At 41.9% G+C, this 22,089-nt stretch overlaps 1 protein-coding gene across 2 annotated transcripts in view; it reads right to left on the reverse strand.

The window, feature by feature from the left end:
• Positions 1–7,693: 7,693 nt before the first annotated feature.
• Positions 7,694–22,089, reverse strand: part of LOC122541944 (synaptopodin 2-like protein) — a 39,009-nt gene continuing 24,613 nt past the window's right edge. For both annotated transcript variants that reach the window (XM_043679230.1, XM_043679231.1), the window contains exons 3-4: positions 19,487–20,274; positions 7,694–12,854 (exon numbers count right to left, since the gene is read on the reverse strand). In XM_043679230.1, coding sequence (XP_043535165.1) covers positions 10,279–12,854; positions 19,487–20,274 — 3,364 coding nt within the window. In that variant the 3' untranslated portion in view covers positions 7,694–10,278. The remainder of the gene's footprint in view (positions 12,855–19,486; positions 20,275–22,089) is intronic.

Raw genomic sequence — 22,089 nt, forward strand, 5'->3', positions numbered from 1 at the left:
ATAATGCAATAAGCTTCAATCTGCAATTTGAGAGGGAGAGGGTACAGTCGGAAGTGACAGTACTTCTGTTGAATAAAGGGAACTATGGAGCTATGAGGGAGGAGCTGGCCAAAGTTCAATTGTGCAATACCTTAGCAGGGATGACCGTGGAGGAACAATGGCGGATATTTCTGTGTATAATGCAGAAGTTGCAGGATCAGTTCATTCCTAAAAGGAAGAAAGATCCCAGGAGGAGGCATGGGCGGCTGTGGCTGATGAGGGAAGTAAAGAAACATATAAAGTTAAAAGAGAAAAAGTATAACATAGCTAAGATAAGTGGAAAAACTGAGGACTGGAAAGCTTTTAAAGAGCAACAGAGGATTACTAAGAAGGAAATACGCAGAGGAAAAATGAGATATGAAGGTTAACTGGCACCCAGAGAGTGGTGGGGGCATGGAATGCGCTGCCTGTGGGAGTGGTAGAGTCAGAATCTTTGGTGACCTTTAAGCGGCAATTGGATAGGTACATGGATGGGTGCTTAAGCTAGGACAAATGTTCGGCACAACATCGTGGGCTGAAGGGCCTGTTCTGTGCTGTATTGTTCTATGTTCTATGTTCTAACGTCACCTCTGCTTTTGTGAATTCCATTTTATTTAAGTTTATCACCAGTTTTGCTTCTCGTACTCGTTCAAAGAGCTCTGCCAACTGTCATGTGATCTTTCCAGGACTTACTAAAGATCACTATATCATCCAAATAGACTGCACAGTTTGTTAACTCAGCCACAACTCTGTTCATGAGTCATTGGAATGTGGTGGTTACATTCTTCTTTCCAAAGGGCATCACTTTAAACTGATAGAGCCCATTTGGGGTTTCAAACACAGAAATTTCTTTTGCCATCTCTGATAAAGGTACCTGCACATTAGGTAACTACACATTAAGTCCAACTTGGTGATGTAACTGGCTTGTCTGACTTTCTTGATACAGTCCTCCAATCTAGGAATTGGAAAGGAGTCCGATTCTGTATTGGCATGGTCCTTCTGATAATCCACACAGAATCATTGAGTTTCATCCGGTTTGAGAACTAAGACGATCAGTGAACTCCACTCACTGTGGCTTAGTTCGATGATGTCCTTGTCGAGCAAGGCCTCCACCTCCATCTGGACCTGTCTGGCTTTGAAAGGATTAAGCCGATAGGGATGTTGTTTTATTGGACCAATGTTCCCTACATCTACTTCATGGACAATAGCATTAGTCCTCCCATCTGATTCTTACATATGTCCTTGCACTGCAGTAACAAATATTTCAACTGCATTCTATGTTCCTGAGACAAAAAGTTTACTCACCTAACCTACTCCTCAAGGACTTCTTCATTTTTAAAATTTATTTTGAGGCACATGAAAATCCACATCATCTGGATTTGACTCCTCACTCTGCAGGGTAGTAACTATCACTTGTTTCTCCTGTTCTTTCTCTCTAGAATAATACAGTTTCAACATGTCCACATGACATACCCGATACCTTTTTTTCCTATCTGGCATCTTTGAGATAGTTCACCTGACTCAACTTTTTCTCAGTTTGATAGGGATCACTAAACCTGGTTTTGAAGGGATCTCCTATCACTGGTAACAGTACAAACACATCATCCCCTCGGGAAACCATCAGAGTCTCAGAGCTTTTATCTGCCACCTGTTTCATTCCATACTGTGCCCATTTTAGGAGCTGTTTAGCTAACTTAGCTGCTCGATTTAATCTCTCTCTCACTTCCGATACATAACCTAAGTGTGAGATCTCCAACCTTGGTCCTGTCAACTTTTCTTTAATTAATTTCGAAGGACCTATCACTTCATGACCAAATATTAACTCAAAGGGAGTAAACTGAGTAGATTAATTTGGACATCTCTAATGGCAAAGAATATGAATGGGATACCTTTATCCCAATCATTCAGGTAATCCTGACAGTATGCTCTCAATATGGTCTTCAAGGTCTGATGCCACCTTTCTAAAGCTCCCTGGGATTCAGGACGATATGCACTGGATTTAAAGTGCTGTATACCTAAGCTATCCATAACCTCCTTAACAGCCTAGTAGTAAAATTTGACCCTTGGTCTGACTGAATATCTCTAAGTTGCCTATATTGTGTGAAGAAAGCTACTAAATCCTCTACTAGCCTTTTTGCTTTGATACTCCGTAAGGGAATTGCCCTTGGAAATCTGGTAGACACAGACATTATGGTTAACAAATATGGGTTCCCACTTTTAGTTCTTGGGCGGGGACCTACACAATTGATTATAACTCACGTGAAAGGCTCTTCAAATGCAGGAATTGAAAATATAGAAGGCATGGTTAATAAGTTTGCAGATGACACCAAAATTGGTGGTACAGTGGAGGGTGAAGAAGGTTATCTAAGATTACAAAGACATCTTTATCAGTTGGGTCAATGGATGGACAAGTAACAGATGGAGCTTAATTTGGATAAATGTGAGGTATTGCATTTTGGTAAAACAACAAGGGCAGGACTTATACAGTTAAAGGTAGGGTCCTGCATAGTGTTGTTGAAGAGAGACCAAGGTGTTCAGGTACATAATTCTTTGAAGTCACATATATATAGTATTAGCTTCTGGATGTAGGTTTGCTCACTGAGCTGGTAGGTTCATTTCGTTAACATACTAGGTAACATCTTCAGTTAGCCTCGGGACAATGCACTGCTGATGATTCCTGCTTTCTATTTATGTGTTTCGGTTTCTTTAGGTTGGTGGTGTCATTTCCTGTCGTGATGTCATTTCCTGTTATTTTTCTCAGGGGATGGTAAATGGGGTCCAAGTCAATGTGTTTGTTGATAGAGTAATAGAGTTGTTGATATATAGGATGATTAATAAGGTGGTTAGCACACTTGCCTTCATTGCTCAGACCTTTGAGAATAGGAATTAGGACATTATGCTGAGATTGTATAAGATGTTGGTGGGGTCTCTTCTAGAATGCTTTGTCCAGTTCTGGTCACGCTATTATAGGAAGGATATTATTAAATCAGAGAAGGTTCAGAAGAGATTTACCTGGATGTTGCTGGAGGATTTGAGTTATAAGAAGAGGCTGGGACCTTTTCACCTGGAGAGTAGAAGGTCGAGGGATGACCTCATAGAGGTTTATAAAATCATTAGGGATACAGATGAGGTGAATGGCAAGTGTCTTTTCCATAGGATTGGGGATTTCAAGACTTGGGGCCATGTTTTAATGTGATAGAAGAAAGATTTCAATAAGACTTTGGGGCCATTTTCTTTACATAGAGAGTGGTTCGTGTGTGGAATGAACTTCCAGAGGAAGTGGTGGATGTGGATATAGTTACAATGTTTAAAAGATATTTAGATAAGTACATGGTGGTGACAATAGTTTAGTTTGTGATTATGGTCAGCATGGACTGGTAAACTGAAAGGCCTGTTTCTGTGCTGTTTGACTGTATATGTTTGATACTTTTTTTCTTAATTTTTCAAATAATAGCATTTGAATTGTTTCACTAACTTTGATACTTAATGTGCATTCCTGCTCTTAAAGAGCCCATAGAGTTTTTAGATCAATTTCTCTATTTTCAGAGTGTGCTGAGACAGGAATACAATCACTGTCACATGTCCTGTATCACAGTCTTACAACCTTTTCAAATTTCCAAAATTATGTTGCAATTAGACGTTTGCAATGAGGAGGCAGTCAGCTACTTTTAAAACTCTATGTCAAGTTATTCAACCTCTGAAGTGGCGGAGGCATGCAGTCAGTGCAAAACACTTATCCTCATTGCCCATAGGACGAGGAATTGAGAGGAATTGGGTGGTGGCAATTTTGTATCAGAGTACCTTTATTTATGTTCTTAAACATTCACAATCATGTGATTTTGTTACGAATAAATGTTTTAGTTTTATGTTAACAGTTGTCTATAATTATGCTATGAATTATAATTACTTGCTGTATTTGTATTATCATCACAATTTGGCACCTGCTGCCATGATATTTTTCATTAAACCACACTCTCTCCATCTTTCTATCCCAATTATCATCTTTCTACCATCCAGTCCACATGTGTAGACATGGCTGGGTTCAGTTGGTTTATGGATTATTGTACTCTCCAGTTTATCACAAGCAACATCATAGAACATCCTGCTGAGTTACATATAAACCCCAGGTGTCACTGGCTGGATTCCTTTGTATTTCTAACTTTGATTATCCTTCCACAACAATCTGAGGGATATGGTGCTAATTCTGGCCAGACCATGCTAGGAAGAATTTCAAAGCTGTGAAGATGATGCCAAGGGGAATCACTAGGACAGTGTCAGGGATGAAGGACAGAGAAAGACCAAGTTAAGGGGAGATTGAGTGGAGGTTCAGAATCATGAGAGTCTTTATGGAATAAGGACAAACTATGTTTAATGACTAGAGCTTTGAGGAAAAGGTGAAAGGAATGGGACCAATTGGATAGCCCAGTCATGATGTACTGTAAGAATCAATGGTCTTGAGCCACTTACAAGGAAGGGAAACTCCTGGTACTTCTTCATCACTTTGGCTGCAGACCATTTTATCCAAGTTGAGCTTCAACCAAGGTTTAAAGTCTTACTTACTCTTGGCTACAGTGAACTTGTATCTTCTCACTGAACAGAAATATAGCAGATTTTAATTGTATATTTCTGAAAAATAATATATTTATTCTTCATATTCCACACCCTCTTCTGTTGCCATCCACCGTCATGCTCCAGTTCTGGCTTGTGTTCTTTTTATCTCCATTGAAGTGTTGATTTTCTCTCATTGGTGACGTATGTGACTGATCGCAGGGCAATGAATTATGCTGCTCTCATAACGTGAAAGATGTGCTGTCACATGCTGCAGTGTCACATGGCAGTATCAGTACAAATGAGGGATATAAAAATATCAGTCAACTGGGAAAGTCAGTTCAAATGACACTCTCGGTGCACAGCTCAGGTTGCCAAGAATCAGAATTACCTGCCTAACCATCTTAGTGATCAGCTAGAGGATATCAGAGCTTTGGTTACAGCTACCCAGTTGATAAGCCTGTGTACTTTGAACGTAAGTCTCATATTTTCTATTTTATTCTGCCTCTGGTTTATCTCTGCCTTTGCTTTGCCTCCAGGCCAAAAGGAATAGTGCCAGTTGCTTGGAGATGATGGGAGTGTTGCATGTCATTCCTCCAGCATTCCTCCCTTCTCTCAGGCTGCTGTTCAGAGAACCGTGAACAGGGCTCCCAGACACCACATAGCCAGCAACACTAACTAAGAGAAACAGAACAAGTCATTAAAAGCAGTGAGCTGCATCCTGACTCCATCTATTATGTCTGTCAGGGGCTCCCTTGCACTCTCACCTGATTGATGGCACTGTAATGTGTAGTGGTGATATGTGTACAAGACCTATAATCCAGATAACGCAAACTTCAAACTTACCAGGACAACTTGAGAGTTTGAATTCAGTGTGAAAACAATTCAGGTAATTCACAATGGTCTCAGCAAAAGTGGCCATCAGATGGGTTTTTAAAACAAACAGTGGCCTATATGTAACTCCAGTCCCCCATAAACATTATTGACTCTTAACTGCCCTCTTCAGTGACTGAACAAACCACCAAATTGGATCCAACCTGCTAAAGTGCATTGTGAAGACTTACTACCATCTTCTCAAGGTAAGTCACAGCAAATTGTGACTTCCAGAGGTTCCCACATCTCAGGAGTAAAGATAACATGACTTTAAAGAAGGCTGTTGGACAGGATTGCCAATTTTCATCACATGACCTCACAATTCCAAATACCTTGACAGTCTTTCCCATCTTTCATAGGAATAACTATACTATTAAAAGAGAAGGAAACAAGCTCTTGATAACTTAGGAACCAAATGGATTTTCTCCCTGGAAACGCTGACAGCAGCGTCCTAGGCTTTAATCTGCAGAGAATCCCAGAGACCATTAGTGGGAGATGACTTTGTGCAGTGCAGAAATTCATTGTGAATTAGTCTCTGAATAGGGTAATGCCTCTCAGCAGGCATTAATCCTACTTCTTCCAACAGATGTCAAGTGATTCACGTTGACTCCCATCTTTCAGTCTGTCCTGGAGAGGTGGTTGTGTCCCCCTCTGTATATCTGCTCACCACATTTTACTCTCTAAGCAGCTCACAAGTTGTATCAATTAATCACATTTTATTATTTTACATCAGCATACATAGCACTTTAACATACACAACAGTTTAAACATTAAAAATCTTATAAACGTATATAGTTGTCAAAAAAGCAATGTCACATCTATGAGAATCAAAGCAGATCTATCTCCTATCTGTAAAGAGCAAAGCTGCATTGCTTTCTTTACTGCAACAACACTGGTCTCACTTGTCCTAAAACCTATGAGAAGTATGTTATTCCTTTCACTAGCAATCTGTAACTCTCAGGGCACAGTTCTCCACAGCCTCACTGGCTGCAAAGGGGTCTTTGCTTGATAAGCATTATTTCTTTTAAAAGCAGAAAAGTTAGCATCTGTGGAGAGAGAAACCAAATTAAGATCTCACATCAATGGACCTTCATCTCAATATCTATTTGAAAAATACAGCCACAATCCTGAAATATTTGTTTTTATTCACTGCTGGGACATGGGCTTTGCTGGCCAAGCCAGCATTTAATGCCCATCTCCAGTTGCCCCTGAACTGCTGAATCTATGTGCTGAAGGTAAACCCACAGTGCTGTTACGGAGTCACTTCCTGGATTTTGACCCATCAACACTGAAGGAACAGCTTATTTCAAAGTCAAGACAGTAACTGGAAGAGAACATGCAAGTGAAGGTGTTCCAATTTCATGGAATCCTTACGGTGTGAAAGTAGGCCATTTAGCCCAATAGATCCACTGACTTCCACCCAGACCCTACCCTATTCCTGTAAACCTGCATTTCCCCTGGCTAATCCACCTAGCTGCGCACCCCTGGACACTACAGGCAATTTACTATGGCCAATCCACCCTAACCTGCACATCTTTGGACTGTGGGAGGAAACCCACAGTGCTGTTAGGGGGTCACTTCCTGGATTTTGACCCAGCACTGAAGGAACAGCCACGCAGATACGGAGAGAATGTGCAAACTCCACACAGTTGCCTGAGGCTGGAATCAAACCCAGGTCCCTATGAGGCAGCAGTGCTAACCACTGAGCTACCATGCCATCAAATTTATCTGCTGCCCTTGTCCTTCTCAATTATGGCAGTCATGAGTTTGGAAGTTGTTGTCAAAGGAGCCTTCATGAAATTCTGCAGTGCATCTTGAAGATGGTACATACTGTTACTGAGTGTCTGTGACAGAGGAAGTGAATGTTTATAGATGTAGTGCCAAGCAAGTACTTTACTTTGTCCTGAATGATGTCGAACTTCGCGTGTTATCAGAGCTGCTGTTATACAGGCAAATGGGAGTAATCCCCACTGACTTGTAGATTGTGGACAGGCTGTGGGGAATTAGGAGGTAAATTACTTGCTGCAGGAGTCCTAACCTCTCACTACAGATTCTGCCTGACGTGTGAAGTATTTACAAGGAGAAAGTGAGAACTGCAGATGCTGAGATCAGAGTTACAAGTGTGGTGCTGGAAAAGCACAGCAGGTCAGGCAGCATCCAAGGAGCAGGAGAATTCCTGATGAAGGGCCTATTCCCGAAACATTGATTCTTCTGCTCCTCGGATGCTGCCTGACCAGCTGTGCTTTTCCAGCACCACACTCTTGATTGTGAAGCATTTACAGTAATTTCTGCTTTTATTTTGGATTTGCTGCATCTTACAGAGTCATAGATTGAATTAGAATTACTTGGTAGTTTGGTACAATTATCACTGTTAAGGGTTTTATGCACAGTCAAATGTGCAAAGTGGGCAAGTAGCATAATTTTGTTTGAAAATGTTAATGTCAGTCTCCTGAGTGCTGTTTCTACAAAGCTAAATACACGATTGTGGTGATGAAAAGATGAAATTATGTGAGAGGTAGGGTTTACAAACTTCAGCAATTTCACACTGCAAAAAAAAATCAACTCTTCAGTTTGGATCAATATTACAAACCAAACTGAAACTTTCCATTCCAAAACCTAAATATTTTTCTAAAGCAGATGAACTCATACTTTGGCAACATTAATTATTAAGGCACTTGGGTGCTTTCTTGAAATGCCAAATAAAAGTCAAGATTTTCACTACTGAATGTTACAAGTTCTTCAGGAGCTCAGTGATTGGTCAGTAAGTCATAACCATATTGTGAAGAAAATATTGCAAATTAATTACCCTTGCAATATTAGACTTATTAGCTCAAACCAGCACAGATCATTGAATCTTCTCAGACTCCATTTACTCTGCTTCCTTCAGCACATACAGAAACAACATCGCATCTGACCCAATCTTTCCAACATTTCGTGTCAATCCTCTATCATTTCTGTCCAGTGTCACTGATTGCCTGCCATTCTATCCACATTTTTCTTGTTAATCTCAATAATTAATACAAGGAATATGGAAGGTACACAAGCATTCATTTTTGTCAGTCAAGAATATTTCATATTCACACTCCTGTCATATTCTCTCAGAAAGCAGTTTATTTCAAGAGCGAGTTTGTTTTCCTCTAACGAGATCTGCAGTTCATATTCAGTATTTAACAAAGCTAAAGCCACTCCTGAAGATAATTCAGGACAAATCATTTGGTTTTAATGAATAGCACACTTGTATGAATCTAGCATTTTCCCTACTGAAATGCCTCAAAACGTTTCACACAATGAAGTGACTCCTATTGTTTGACACAGTGGAATTGATGAGTTGTGCTGCACTGTCGTTCAGCTTGGTGTTACATCTGGTCAGATGGCTCAGAGTCCAATGGTGGTCTTTGCTCCAATTAGACAGCATCAAAAGGTGCCTGCATTGGACATCCCGTGCATGTGTTAAAATATTGTAGCAGTTGGTACTAAACATCATGAGCACAATTAATAAGTACAGGCTCAACACTGTCATTTGGAGATGTCATATCATTGTCAATGCAGTCATTTTTCCTACTTTGGCTGCTGATGTGAAATATTAAACATTGGAAACAGGAGCCTAAATGGACAATACATTGAGATAATACTTGGAATAATGTAGGTCTTTGCCTTACAGTAGATACATCCCAGCATCTCCAGTTACTCAATTCTATCATTATTTTATTCCCAGGAGTCTCCAGGAGTTTCTCCTCTGATACTTTTTCACCAAATGATTGTCACCACTACAGCATACTATATGACAGTAATGATCCAAAGCTATTGATGGGATGCTTAGAATTATTAGTGTGACAGTTTATAACTGATATATTGGAACATCTTTATGTGAGCTGATCCTCATGGTAACTGTCATTAGCCAATTCAAATTCAAGGATTCCTCCAAAACATACTTAATATGTCACACAATAGAATAAGGCACTGCACCTGTTTTTAATGAGGATCCTTCAAAAATATAGCAATGCTGCGGTGTTAGGTAGAAATCCTGCCAATAGTAAAAGAGGGAGATGGATTCCATGATGTACTCAGGATGATATCATTGCCTTGAGCTCATGATCAAGTCTGTTCAACTTTAGATGGTCATGGTTTATTGATCAGAAATCTATGGAAAGATCTACTAAATAATGACAATGCACTGGGACCTCAGTGTAATATTAATTCACGCTGATGCTTTTAAAAAAGAGAAGCACGATGCTCCATATTATCCAAAAACAATGTGCAAATTACAAGCCATTTTTCTCCCTGACTCAGCAGCATGTAGTTAATCTCTTTGCATGGCTTTATGTTGATGAGTTAAAGTACTCAAATGTACAATAGTGTTTCCTTGGGGTCAGCTGTAGCTCAGCAAGTTGCATCTTTGACACAAACTTGTGTCATGAGTTGAGAACTGAATCCATGTAGACTACAGGCACTGTCTTTCAGATAAGGCGATAAAACAAACCCCCTCAAGGGGATGTAAAATCTCACATGGCACTTTTAAAAGAGCAGAGAATTAGAGCTGGTGTTTGAACTAAGTATGTCCCTCAACCAACATCAAAAACAGACGATCTGACCATTTATTTCATTGCTGTTTGTGGAAGTTAACCGTGCAGATTGGCTGCAGCGTCTCCTCTGTTGCAACAGTGACTATAATTTGAAAATTATTTCATTGGTGAAAAGGCACTTTGAGGCAGCCTGGGTCATGAATAGTGCTACATAAATACGAGTAATTCCTTCCATTTTGAGATGCAAGACCTGTTGATGTGAAAGAGTCTTTTGACTGTCACTCAGAATCATGATAACTGTAAACATATTTTATTTCTAGAATGACCCAGGTCTCCATGTGTGAGAACTCATTCCACCTCTTACAGCTGAGAACCTCGGCCTTGGGGCATGATGTGTTGTTTTCTTTGGGATTTGAATGTCTTCCTTAGATGACAAATTAAGCACTGAAGTTTCATAGGTTACTTGCTGCCTTCCTTCTGCTGCCTTTGTGTTTAGTTTGGAGGTTTGAGGAGCTGGTATATTGAAACTGGATATTTTGACTGGTGTTGGTGGTGGGGAAGGAGGGCTGGACATCCAAACTGGCTCAGCAAGTGTTGTGGCTGATCTTGGGGCAATAACTGTGGGAGTAACAGTAGGCAATGGTGTTGAGAAACGACGAATCTCACAGGCTCTCGTCGTCTTCACAGGAACCTGTTTTGTTGAGATGAAGGATTGTTGACCAGTTTGTCTCAATGGAGCATTTCTTGGTAAGCTTGGTGTCCCTATTTTGGATTCATCAAAGCTGAACATGGCTGGGTTTAATTGATAAGGCTGATGTCTCATGAAATCAATGGCTTGTATTCCTACCTTTTGGTTCCCTGCTGGTTTCCACTTTCTTTCAGGCTTGGTGGTTGATATTGCTCCATGTGATCTGCTAGCTGCTGGTGGATATGATGGGGAATGCATGGGGTTGTAGCCAATAGGAGGTGGGGCCCGGATATTCGGAGAATATTTCCATGTAGAGGGAAGTGAAGGAGTGGGAGATGGCCCTCTTGCCTGTGAAGTGTAATTAGGAACCGACTCCACAATAAACTTATCCATACGGCTTTGCCGCTTAGCAAAGAGTTCAGCCCCCTTTCCTTTCGATTGGAGTGACCCAGGTGTAGGATTTCCATTCACAAGTGGAGAACCATTGCCTGTTAACTGGGGCTTTAAGGAAGGTTTTGGTGCAACAGGAGGGGGGACCTTTTGCCTACGCACCTGGGACTGCATAAAATTTGATGCTTCAGCACCAAGACTCAGAAAGTCTTCTTCAGGGCCTGACTCAAATCCAGCCCCTGAATGATCTGGTTTCTTTTCATCTAAGTTTTGAACCAAAGAAAGAAGTTCGGGGTTTGGTGAAGGTTTTATCTGTTCGGTCTTTGTAAACATTGGCTTCCTTGTGCTTCTCCTCCGAGCTTCCTGCAAGATGCCAGTTTTAGAGGCAGGGACTGCAATTCTTTGCTCTCTAGTAGCCAGATTCTCTGATTGTGGATTGGTTGGCCAAACTGTTGATGAGGTACCACCAATGGAGGGAGCCTGGAAGTTTGCATTAATAGCAGCATTGGGCTCATTCTCCTTCTGTGGGGACAATGCCGAAGAAAGTTGGATGTTCGCAGTGCTGGTGACTGCAGCCTGGGGTGGTGAAGATGGCAGTGAAGATGGTACTGCTGTAGGTGGTGGTGACATCATGGTGAGAGGCGGTGATGTCACGTGGGGCTGTGACATCATGGCCGGAGGTGGTGACATCACAATTGGGGGTGCTGATGTCAAGGGTGGGGGTGGTGATGTCACATTTGGTGGTGACATCACGGCTGGAGGTGGTGACATCATGGTCGCGGGTGGTGGCATCACAGATTGTGGTGGTGGTGATGTCACAGCAGGTGGTGGTGATGTGACTGCTGATGATGTCATCACCATAGGCCCTGGTGAATAAGGAAGAGCCATTCTTTTCGGGGCTCCAGTTTCCTTTGCTGTCACAGGTTGGGTTTTAGGATTCACAGTTGGTGAAGAGACTAACTCTGATGGCGGTGTGAAAGGCATTGCGTGTTTGTTTTGCCCGGTATCTTGATCCCAAGACATCGCAGGAACTGCACTTTTCCTGAATAAAATTGGGGCAGAGACAGAATACGTTGGTGCTGCTCGGCTTTGCTGAAATCCTGGAGTGAATGGCCTCGCAGTCCTATTTGTTACGCTGGATAGGAAGGAGGTACCTGGTGAAAAGTGCTGTGTATGATGCTGTTCTTTGGGTCTCCTCACCTGTAATGAGGACTCTGCAGCAGAAAGGTTCATTTCTGCATAGTTTTTTAAAGTTTCAGAGGTAGGTGTTCCACTGCATGCATTTGAATTGCTGGGCCAGGTACTCTCTCCATTCATCAGATTGTAATTCCTCATTTCGGCCTCTGAGTTTGGTTTCATTTGGAGACTGTGTTGCCTCTGATTAGGAGACTCCTCCACCATATATTCCCCTGCTCGTTGTCTCTGGTGTTCAAATAGCATCACACCCTTCCCCTTGGTTTCAGTTAAACCCTGGGACTCAGATTTGGACTTTTCCATGTCCAGGTAAGAACCATCCCAATCTGATCCTGTTGACTGATTCGTTAAGCTTTTTGCATCAGAAAATGCCTCTTCATCAAACTCAGACTCACTAGTCGGCAGCAATTCTCCATCCTCATCAATATTCTGCTTTTCCTCGTCCACACTTCCATAACTAACCAGGGTGTATTTTTTTGCTCTTTGTCGACGTTTCTTAAACATAAGTACTCCCTTTGAGTGAGGATTGGGCGCAGAGGTAAGCAGAGATGCGATGGTCTTGCATTTTGTCCTGGCTTCTTTCACTTGCTTTTCCTGCATACTCTCACTGCGATGAAGCTCTGAAGTTCAAACAGAAAAAACTGTCACAAATTATTACTTGTTCAAACAAAACAGGAACAAACATATTCTGAAGGTACAGCCTTATTTTCAACACAAGAGAATTAGGTGTTCTAAACTGAAAGATAAACAAAGAAATCCCTAACTACCAGCATGAATTTTCCTTACCCTGCCTTGTTCAAAACAACTGCAAATCCCAAAGTCACTGTTGATGTTTTGCTGCATCAGAAAAAAATTGTTTTGTGGCTCAGAGGTTATTTTGAGAACTACAGAAACACTATGGAACTCATCTACTCAGAACTGGGTGAATGAATCAAATGTATTTTAAACACTCGAAATAGTAGGAAGCTGCAAACTAATGCACCATCCGCTTGTGGGAGACAGGCTCTTTCCAGAATGGTGATGAAAGGAACACAGAGGGTTGCAACAAGCTTTGGCCTTTGGAGAATTAACACAAGAGGGAAACAGAGCAAACCTTGATAAAGAATCAAGACTCCTTTGATACTGGTTCATAGTGCCATTGCTGACATGGAATTCAGAGCTAACACTCTGATCTCTGAGTCTGCAGGTTCTGGGTTCAAGTATTGTTTCAGAGACTTGAGAACAGAATTCCAAGGCTGACACTACAGTGGAGTAATGAGGGACTGCTGCACTGTCAGAGATTCTGTTTTTCAGATGAAATGTCAAACTGAGGAGCCATCTGCTCTCTAAGATGGATACAAATGATCACATGACACTAATTCAAAGAAGAGCTGTCAAAGAAGTTGTCCCTAGTGTCCTGATGAACATTGATGCATAATCAACTTCATGAATATGGATGATTTGGTCTTTATTATTGTTGTTTGTGGGAGCTTACTGTGCACAAATTAATGGTGTATTTCCTACTGTATAACACTGACTATACATCAAAAATATCTGCAAAGTGCTCGGAGATGTCCTGATGGCTAGAGATTTTGACACCTACAGAGTCATAGAGTTGTACAGCACAGAAACAGTCTCTTTGGTCCAACCAGTCCGTGCTGACCATAATCTCAAAATAAACTAGTCCCACCTGCCTGTGCTTGGCCCATATCCCTGCAAACATTTCTTATTCATGTAATTATCTAAATGTCTTTTAAATGTTGTAATTGTACCAGCATCATTATACCAGGGGGAGGCAATGGCCCAGTGGTATTATTGCTGGACTGTTAAACCAGAGAGCCAGGTAATGTTCTGGGTACCCGGGTTTTAATCCCGCCATGGCGGATGGTGGAATATGAATTCAATAAATGTCTGGAATTAAGAGTTTCATGATGATCATGAAGCCATTGTTGATTTTTGGAAAAATCCCATCCAGTTCACTAATGTCCTTTAGGGAAAGACAATGCCATCCTTACTTGTCTGGCTTAATGGGACTCTAGACCCAAAGCAATAACGGTTGAATTTTAACAGCCCTCTGGGCAATTACAGATGGGCAATAAATGCTGTCCAGCCAGTGATGTCCTCATCCCATAAATGAATAAAAGGAAAATAAAATCCACCACTTCCTCTGGTAGTTCATTTCACCCACCACCATTTTGTGTAAAAAAAAAATGCCCCACATCTTTTTAAAATCTTTCTCCTCTCAACCTAAAAATATGCACCCTAATCTTGAAATCCCCCACCCTACGGAAAAGACACCTTATCTATACCTCTCATGATTGTATAAACCCCTATAAACTATTGAGAGTAGTCTTCTGAAGCTGGGTTCAAACCGCAGGAGCTGGTGTTGTCTATCATTAACACCAACTTATGGTCTTAACTTTCATCTTAGCCGAACTAGAAATGTTCAATAATCGGCATTGTACACGAAGAAAGAATCTCATTCTCCATCAGTCTGAAACTTAATCCTGTATTCAGCACAAAAAAAATTTATTTAAAGTTCTTGTACAAATATACATGTCTCTCAATTGACTAAGCTAACTTCCAGAATCTTCTCCAGATCATCATTCAGTCATTTGGAAAAAAAATTAATGTCCATAACCTGAGGATTGTAAGAGAAAACATAGCCCCCTTTATACATTGCAAATGACTAAGTGACATCATTTGTCATGAATCGTAGAATGGCCGCAACACATTTAGTCTGGCATATGGGTGATGACTCTCCATAAAAGTGGTTCGGTTTTCCATTTTCTTGACTGTTCCCCATAGCTCTGCAATTCTTTTTCTTTTGTTGATTATCTGATTAACCTTTGAAAGCCCCCAACCAATCAGCCTTCACAGCAGTCTCAGGAAGTGCATTCCAGATCCTAATCACTTTTTTGTCTTGTCATGTTGGTTTACAACCCTTCCATCAATAGGAACAGGATTTCCCTGTGCACTTTGTCTGGACCCCTCGTGATTCTGGACACCTCAATCAAATTTGCTCACAGCCTTCTCCTCCCCACTAACAGCCCCACTAACACTTGTTTGAGGAAATACATTGTGTGACGTAGGTGAGATAGATCAAGCCAATCCCTCATTGGGTCTATTGCTACCAAATTAGCTGTAGTGGCTGGAGTGAATTATACAAAAAAGTAACAAAGAGATATTGCCCTCATCTCTCCCAGTTACAAAGCAAGGAAAATGGCCAGGATGTCATTTGATGTTGTGATGGCTCAAATGAAATTTTGGAGCTACGGTGAGGATAGGACAGCTACACCCCATGAACAGCAGTGATTCAAGAAGGCAGCTCACCATCACTTCTATAGGGTGACTCGGGAATGGCCCAGCCAACGGCGTCCATTTTACATGAACAAATAAAAAAGATCGGATCCAGTGTTTTTCCTAGCCCTAACTCTCAAAAGAGTTCTGCACTGGTAAAGTGATGTAAAGAAACAAATTTACCTCTTGCAGACTAAATACTGGCTAACTGAAACTGCAAGTTTATTTCTGCCTGAGGGATTCATTGTCAAGTTTTATGTTTATGTTGCCTTTTGTGACACTTAGAAATGTTGCAACTGGGGTCTGATGGAAAGCTGTTGGGGCAGAACATCTGTATATCAAATTCAAAATCTTTCTTTCGCATGGATTGCATGGAAATTTCTGCATATACAACTCCAATGTCCCTATTTAAAATGAAGTCTACTGATGTGAACTTTATTGGGTTGCAATTAGATATTTCTTTCAGCAGAGGTGCTTCAGAGGCACTATTAAAGGGAGGATGGAATTATCTCAGGACAAGTTTGCCTCAGAAATATAGCTTAAGAAATTTATAATGAACTTTAAAATAAGAGTACTTGACCTAAAATGTTGGTGATGTATTTTTGAGCCAATTTTTGTAATCCTGTATTACAAAACTTTGTTTAATCTTGACCTGTTGGGTGAACTGCAGTGAGAAATTGGCTAGTTTTTCTTTGTATTCATTCTAAGGCTATAGAGGTTGCTGGCAAGGCTAGCATTTATTGCTGATCCCTCGTTACCCTTGGTGAGCTACTTTATTGAATGACTCCAATTCATGTAATCTAGGTAGTTTTGCAATGCTATTGGGAAAGGATTTCAAGGCTTATGGTCTGGTGATTGTGAGGGAACAGCGTTACAGTTCCAACTGAAGATGGTGTGCAGCTGGAAGGGAACTTGTTAGTGGTGGATCTGCGGCCCTTGTCCTTCTGAATGGTGGGAAGCGCTGATTTGGAAGGTGCTGACAAAGGAGCCTTGGTGAGTTACTGCAGTGCACTTCACAGATAGTACAGACTGTTACCACTGTGTGGCAGTGGTGAATGGAGTGAATGTTAAAGGTGTTAGATGGGGTGTGGATCAAGCAAGTTGCTTTATCCTAAATGGTGTCAGCTTCTTGAATGTTGTTGGAACTGCTATAACCAGGCAAGTCGGGAATATTCTATCTCACACCTGACTTGTGCCTGACAAATGCTGAACAGGCTTTATGGAGTCAGGTGATGATTATTTGCCACAGAACTCCTAGCTGATGACCTGACAAATATGGCATATTTATATAAATTTTCACAAACTATCCCAGTTTAAATTGAATCATACAAAACTATAATAGATATGGAGCTTTTAATTGAAAAGGTAATTAATCTTCTAAACTGATCAAGGTAAAATCATTCAGCAGTAAACCAGCTATTCACTGATGAAATTTTGGAATAGTTGCTTTAAAGTGTAACACAGATCTTTTCTTTGATTTTTCGCTCTGAGGAAGAGGAACATAGCAGTCTCAGTGAATTGTACAATGTACTGTTTCGTTCGGTACTGCCATATCTGGGGAAATACCTTTGTGTTTAATTAATGATTAATATGTGGATAAGTACAAAGTTATTGAAAGTTTTCTGTACACGTTAATGCAGCTTTATGTTTTTAATAAGATCTGAAGTGATATGGAAAGTAAAGGAAGTCTTAATCCTATTAATCTTCTGTTGTCAACAGTATGATTTTCTTATTTCCATTTGTAGCAATCCCAAGTTTAGTCATCCTAAAACATTAGTATTAATAAACCACAAGGAATGACAAGTGAACCATATATTTGTGCTAGAGACTTTCTTTCTAATTCACTGGCACTGTTGAAATGTTTAGACAGAGACTATTTAGAAATTTTATCTTTGACCGATATCTGTTCACTTCTGCCACCAAAATAAAACAGTGAGATAGAGGGTTTAGTTTGTCCTGGCTATAGTGAATCAAAAACTTATTTATAACAACATTAGGGTCGTTATTATAATCTTACTATTCACAGCCAGTGCACAAAACCTCAGTATTTCACCACCACTGCAGACGTTGGATAACCCACACATTGAAAGTCTTGCTAACTCCTGTAATCTGTACTTGGGACATATCTGGAAAATTGAAACAAAACCCAGATACCTTTTTTGCATTCTCACTGAGTAAGTTGCACCAAAGAAATTTACAATGATAGAACCTATTCTACATTTTATAGGTAGCATTAATTACCTTGTAATGAGCGCACCTACTTGCATGCGAGCTGCATTGGATAAAGGATTACTGCCCCCATACAGTGAATATTTGTACTCTTAATGCAGAGATTTAATGTATGTATCCTACATACTGATCTGAAATGCAAACACATGCGGCCTGTTTAACCATATTTAAACAATCTGCCCATTATTTTAAATGGATACAAAACTGTTTACAAAGCTCACGGATTTCTACATCAGTAGTCAAGTTTCTGCAAGAATAAATTTAACTTTTCATATCTCTGATGTGAAATGTCAAGCTAAATAATGTTGTGCTGAAATTCAGATCTTATCTCGGATTGAGAGATGTGACATGAATTTCAGTCGCATAAATTCTAGTTCTATGCACATTGATTCATTACAGAATTTCTGTTGGACAATAAGCATTTTAAATACATATATACTGTATGTACATTGATTCAAATACCTGCATAACTGAGATGTTTGTTGGCACTCCTTTCTGATTCCTGTGTTTGAAATCTCTGCATTCTGCAAATCCTTTGGTTGCAAATCAATATCTTTCAGTTCCATACAGAGACTGGAACCTCAAAAGCTGGAGTGTGACCAAAACTCTACTGCTCTCAATTGCTCTTTAATGCCTTTTACATCCCTTCACCGAGCAGACAATGAGATAGATAGAACAACTTCTGTCAGTTTGACTATTTTTACCCAACTACACAGCAAATGGCGTGGTGATGGGCTATGACATCTGTTTGTTCACCCCAGCCTTCAAAAGATTTACTTAAACACCTTATTTAAAAATAAACCTTGTGATGATTGACGAGGTCCCTGACGAAGAAGTCAATGACTGAAATACTTTTCCTATCTGAAACATGTCAGAGACAAGCAAGAAATCATTGTTTCTATAATACAGGCAACAATGTCCAAAGCTGATAACTATTCAGATCGACAAACTGAACTCTGCTGCGACAGATGGAAACACTGGCTGTAAAATATAACAGTAACCAATATAAATAGCCTACTCTTCCCTTTATATGGGATTTATGGCACGTTTAATTTTAAATACTGAACATTTAAATAGAATATTATCGTCAAGCAGTTCACCAAAGTTGAACAAAACTTCTGCTTTATCTGTCTTTACACAACCTTGTCTAGCTCCAGCTGCCAATTTCTTCAGCTTTAATCCCCAGTTTGAGCATCTGACTCTGACATTCCCTTCAAACATTTGAGGGTCTTCACTTATGATACTCCCCAGAAATGCCTCCCTCACAGCTCTCCACCTCACAACCTGCCTCCACACATCTCAAAGCCAAATCTGCCTCTCCAACTCCAACTTGTTTCCTGCAAATCTCACTGGGAAGTGTTGTACAAACTTCATCACATTCTCTTACTTTATTCTAAATCTAAACAGTCCAGGTCTCAAAATTTAGTTATTAGCTTTGCTTTATTCTGACAACTTTAAAATATAACATGCCCAAAAACAGTCAACTGCCTATGCAGATATCACAGTTGCTGCATTTGAACAACTGCCTTTAAAGTCTTGTCAAGTCTAACAATGAGATTCCTCTGACTACCATGTCATAAATCGCGGCTGGTGAGAGGCTTTTCTGAGAGGTGAACTCACACCCTTTAAATCCCCATGATCTCATGGTCCCCTAAATAGCAGCACACAGAACTAATCAAGTCAGGTCGGAGGAACAGCTTTTGATAAAAAAAATTCAACTCGAGTTGGAGACGATGAAACTTACTGGCTTGTTTGGCCTTCTCTTTGTAAGTAGTGGTCAGGATTTCAGCCACTGGATTGCTCACGGGCCCCACCATGGGGACCAGTTGTGTGTCTTTCAGGCTGGGCTGGCTTGGAGTGGGCAGCAGCTTCTGTTCTGGGGACGCGGTGTGGGCAGGTGCCTCCTGGAACCCGCTGTCAGCCTCCGATGTGCCCAGGACGCCGTGTCGGTTGGCGGTGTCCTCCGCGCTGGCTTGGGCAGGCCAGGGGCAGCCGGTGCTAGGGTTCTGGCCGGCACTGAGCCTGGTCTCGGCCACGGTGCCAGGCGCGGGCCGCGGGGCTGCCCCCTCCAGCTTGGGCTGCCAGATGTTGACCTTGGCTTCCACTCTCCTGGGCTGGAACATGAGCTGCCTGCTGAAGCTGGCCTGAGGGTCCAGGGGGAGGTGCCCACCTCTGGGATCTTGCTGTGCCCCTAGGGGCGGCTCAGGGGCGCTGTCGTACTCGCTGAGCTCCGAGGTCTCATCCGCCGAGCTAGCCGGAGGCTCACTGAGGCGGGGGGCGGCTCCGGGGCATTTCCGCCTCTGCCTCCGCTGCTTCTCCGCTGCGGTGTAATCCGCGTCGCTGTCAGTCTCGCCGTAATAAGCCTCGCTGTCAGCCGGAGAGGTGTAGTTCCGCCGCTGGCCCCGGCTCTCGGCTTTGTAGCTCGGAGTGCGGGGCTCCGGGGCTCGGACACCGGCTTTTGAAGATTCCAGGCTCCGGGAGCAGGGGGAGGTGACCTGGAGGCTGGACTCTGGCTCTAAGCTGCTGGCAACTCTAGAAAAGGGATTCAAGTTACTGGCATCAGAGACATGGCCAACTGCAACAATGACCTTTTAATGGGGGTGGGGAGCTGGTCTCACTGCAACCTCCCAGTGCTCCCCATTATCTACCCTGGCACTTACAAACACCGAGAGTAACGTGTTCTCAAGAGTAAAACAAAATAAAAGCCAGGTAGAAATCTGCAACAAGCACGCAGAGAGGGCTGGAGAAACTCTGGCAGCATCTGCGGATAGAGAAAGAGAATGATTTTTTTTCCAGAGACCCTTCAGCAGAACTTGGCAAAAGTGGGTACTGCAGATGTTGGAGATCAGAGTCTAGATTAGAGTGCTGCCGGAAAAGCACAGCAGGTCAGGCAGCATCCGAGGTGCAGGAAAAATCGACGTTTCAGGCATGAACTTGCTGAGTTTGGGCGGCACAGTGACTCAGTGGTTAGCACTGCTGCCTCACAGCGCCAGAGACCCGGGTTCAATTCCCATCTCGGGCAACTCTCTGTGTGGAGTTTGCACATTCGGTGTCTGCGTGGATTTCCTCCGGGTGCTCCGGTTTCCTCCCACAGTCCAAAGATGTGCTGGTTAGGTGAATTGGCTATGCTAAATTGCCCGTAGCATTCGGTGAAGGGGTAAATGTAGGGGAATGGGTCTGGGTTGCTCTTCGGAGGGTCAATGTGGACTTGTTGGGCTGAAGGGCCTGTTTCCACACTGTAAGAAAATCTGAACTGGGGAGAAGTCAGATGATTCTGAAGGACTCTCTGTCCACAGATGCTGCTGAGTTTCTCCAGCACTATCTATTTGTATTTTAGGAACAAGGTCAGAAGTCACATGACACCAGGTTAGAATCCACCTGGTTTATTTGAAATTGGAGTGAAAGCTTGTGATTTCAAGTAAACCTGTTGGACTATAACCTGGTGTCATGTGACTCCTGACCTTGTCCACCCCAGTCCAATACCGACACCTCCATACACTTTAGGAACAGACCGAGACCATTTGGCCTCACGATTATGCTCCTACATTCACCAAGATCCCGATGAGATTGTATCCTGAAATCCGCAGTCCCACCTTCCCCGATAACCTTATTAAGAGCAACTTACTGCAGATGCTGGAATCAGTACTGAAAACAAAAAAACAAAGTGCTGGAGATCATAACAGGTAAGGCAGCATCCATGGAGAGAGAGCGAGCTAACGGTTCAAGTCTAGATGACTGTTCAACAAGATTTCCAGCATTTTGTTTTTGTTTTCAGAGCCCTGTTAACCTTGACCGGGGATGTGTTGAATTTTTTGTGAATCTTGTCATTTTCAAGTTGAAAAGGTGTTGCTCACAAATTTTATGAATAACTTATTTTTTAGAAAAACAAAACTAATTTCCCTTCCACGGAGGTTTTCATGGGGGGGGGGGGGGATGTTTCTGGTTGGAACTGGGAGGGTGCAATGAGGGCCCTATCTTCAACCCCTCAGCTTTTATTTCTGTTTATTCATTTTGTGGGATGTGGGCATTGCTGGCTGGGCCCACATTTATTGCTGGTCCCTAGTTGCCCCTTGAGAAGGTGGAAATGAGCTGCCTGCTTGAACCGCTACAGTCCACCTGCTGTGCATTGGCCCACAATGCACTTAGGGAGGGAATGCCAGGATGTTGACCCAGCGATAGTGAAGGAACTTGGTAAAAACAATGACTGCAAATGCTGGAAACCAGATTCTGGATTAGTGGTGCTGGAAGAGCACATCCGAAGAGCAGTAAAATCGACATTTCGGGCAAAAGCCCTTCATCAGGAATAAAGGCAGAGAGCCTGAAGCGTGGAGAGATAAGCTAGAGGAG

This window comes from Chiloscyllium plagiosum, chromosome 38 (genome assembly GCF_004010195.1).
Source record: "Chiloscyllium plagiosum isolate BGI_BamShark_2017 chromosome 38, ASM401019v2, whole genome shotgun sequence".
NCBI classification, from domain to species: domain Eukaryota; kingdom Metazoa; phylum Chordata; class Chondrichthyes; order Orectolobiformes; family Hemiscylliidae; genus Chiloscyllium; species Chiloscyllium plagiosum.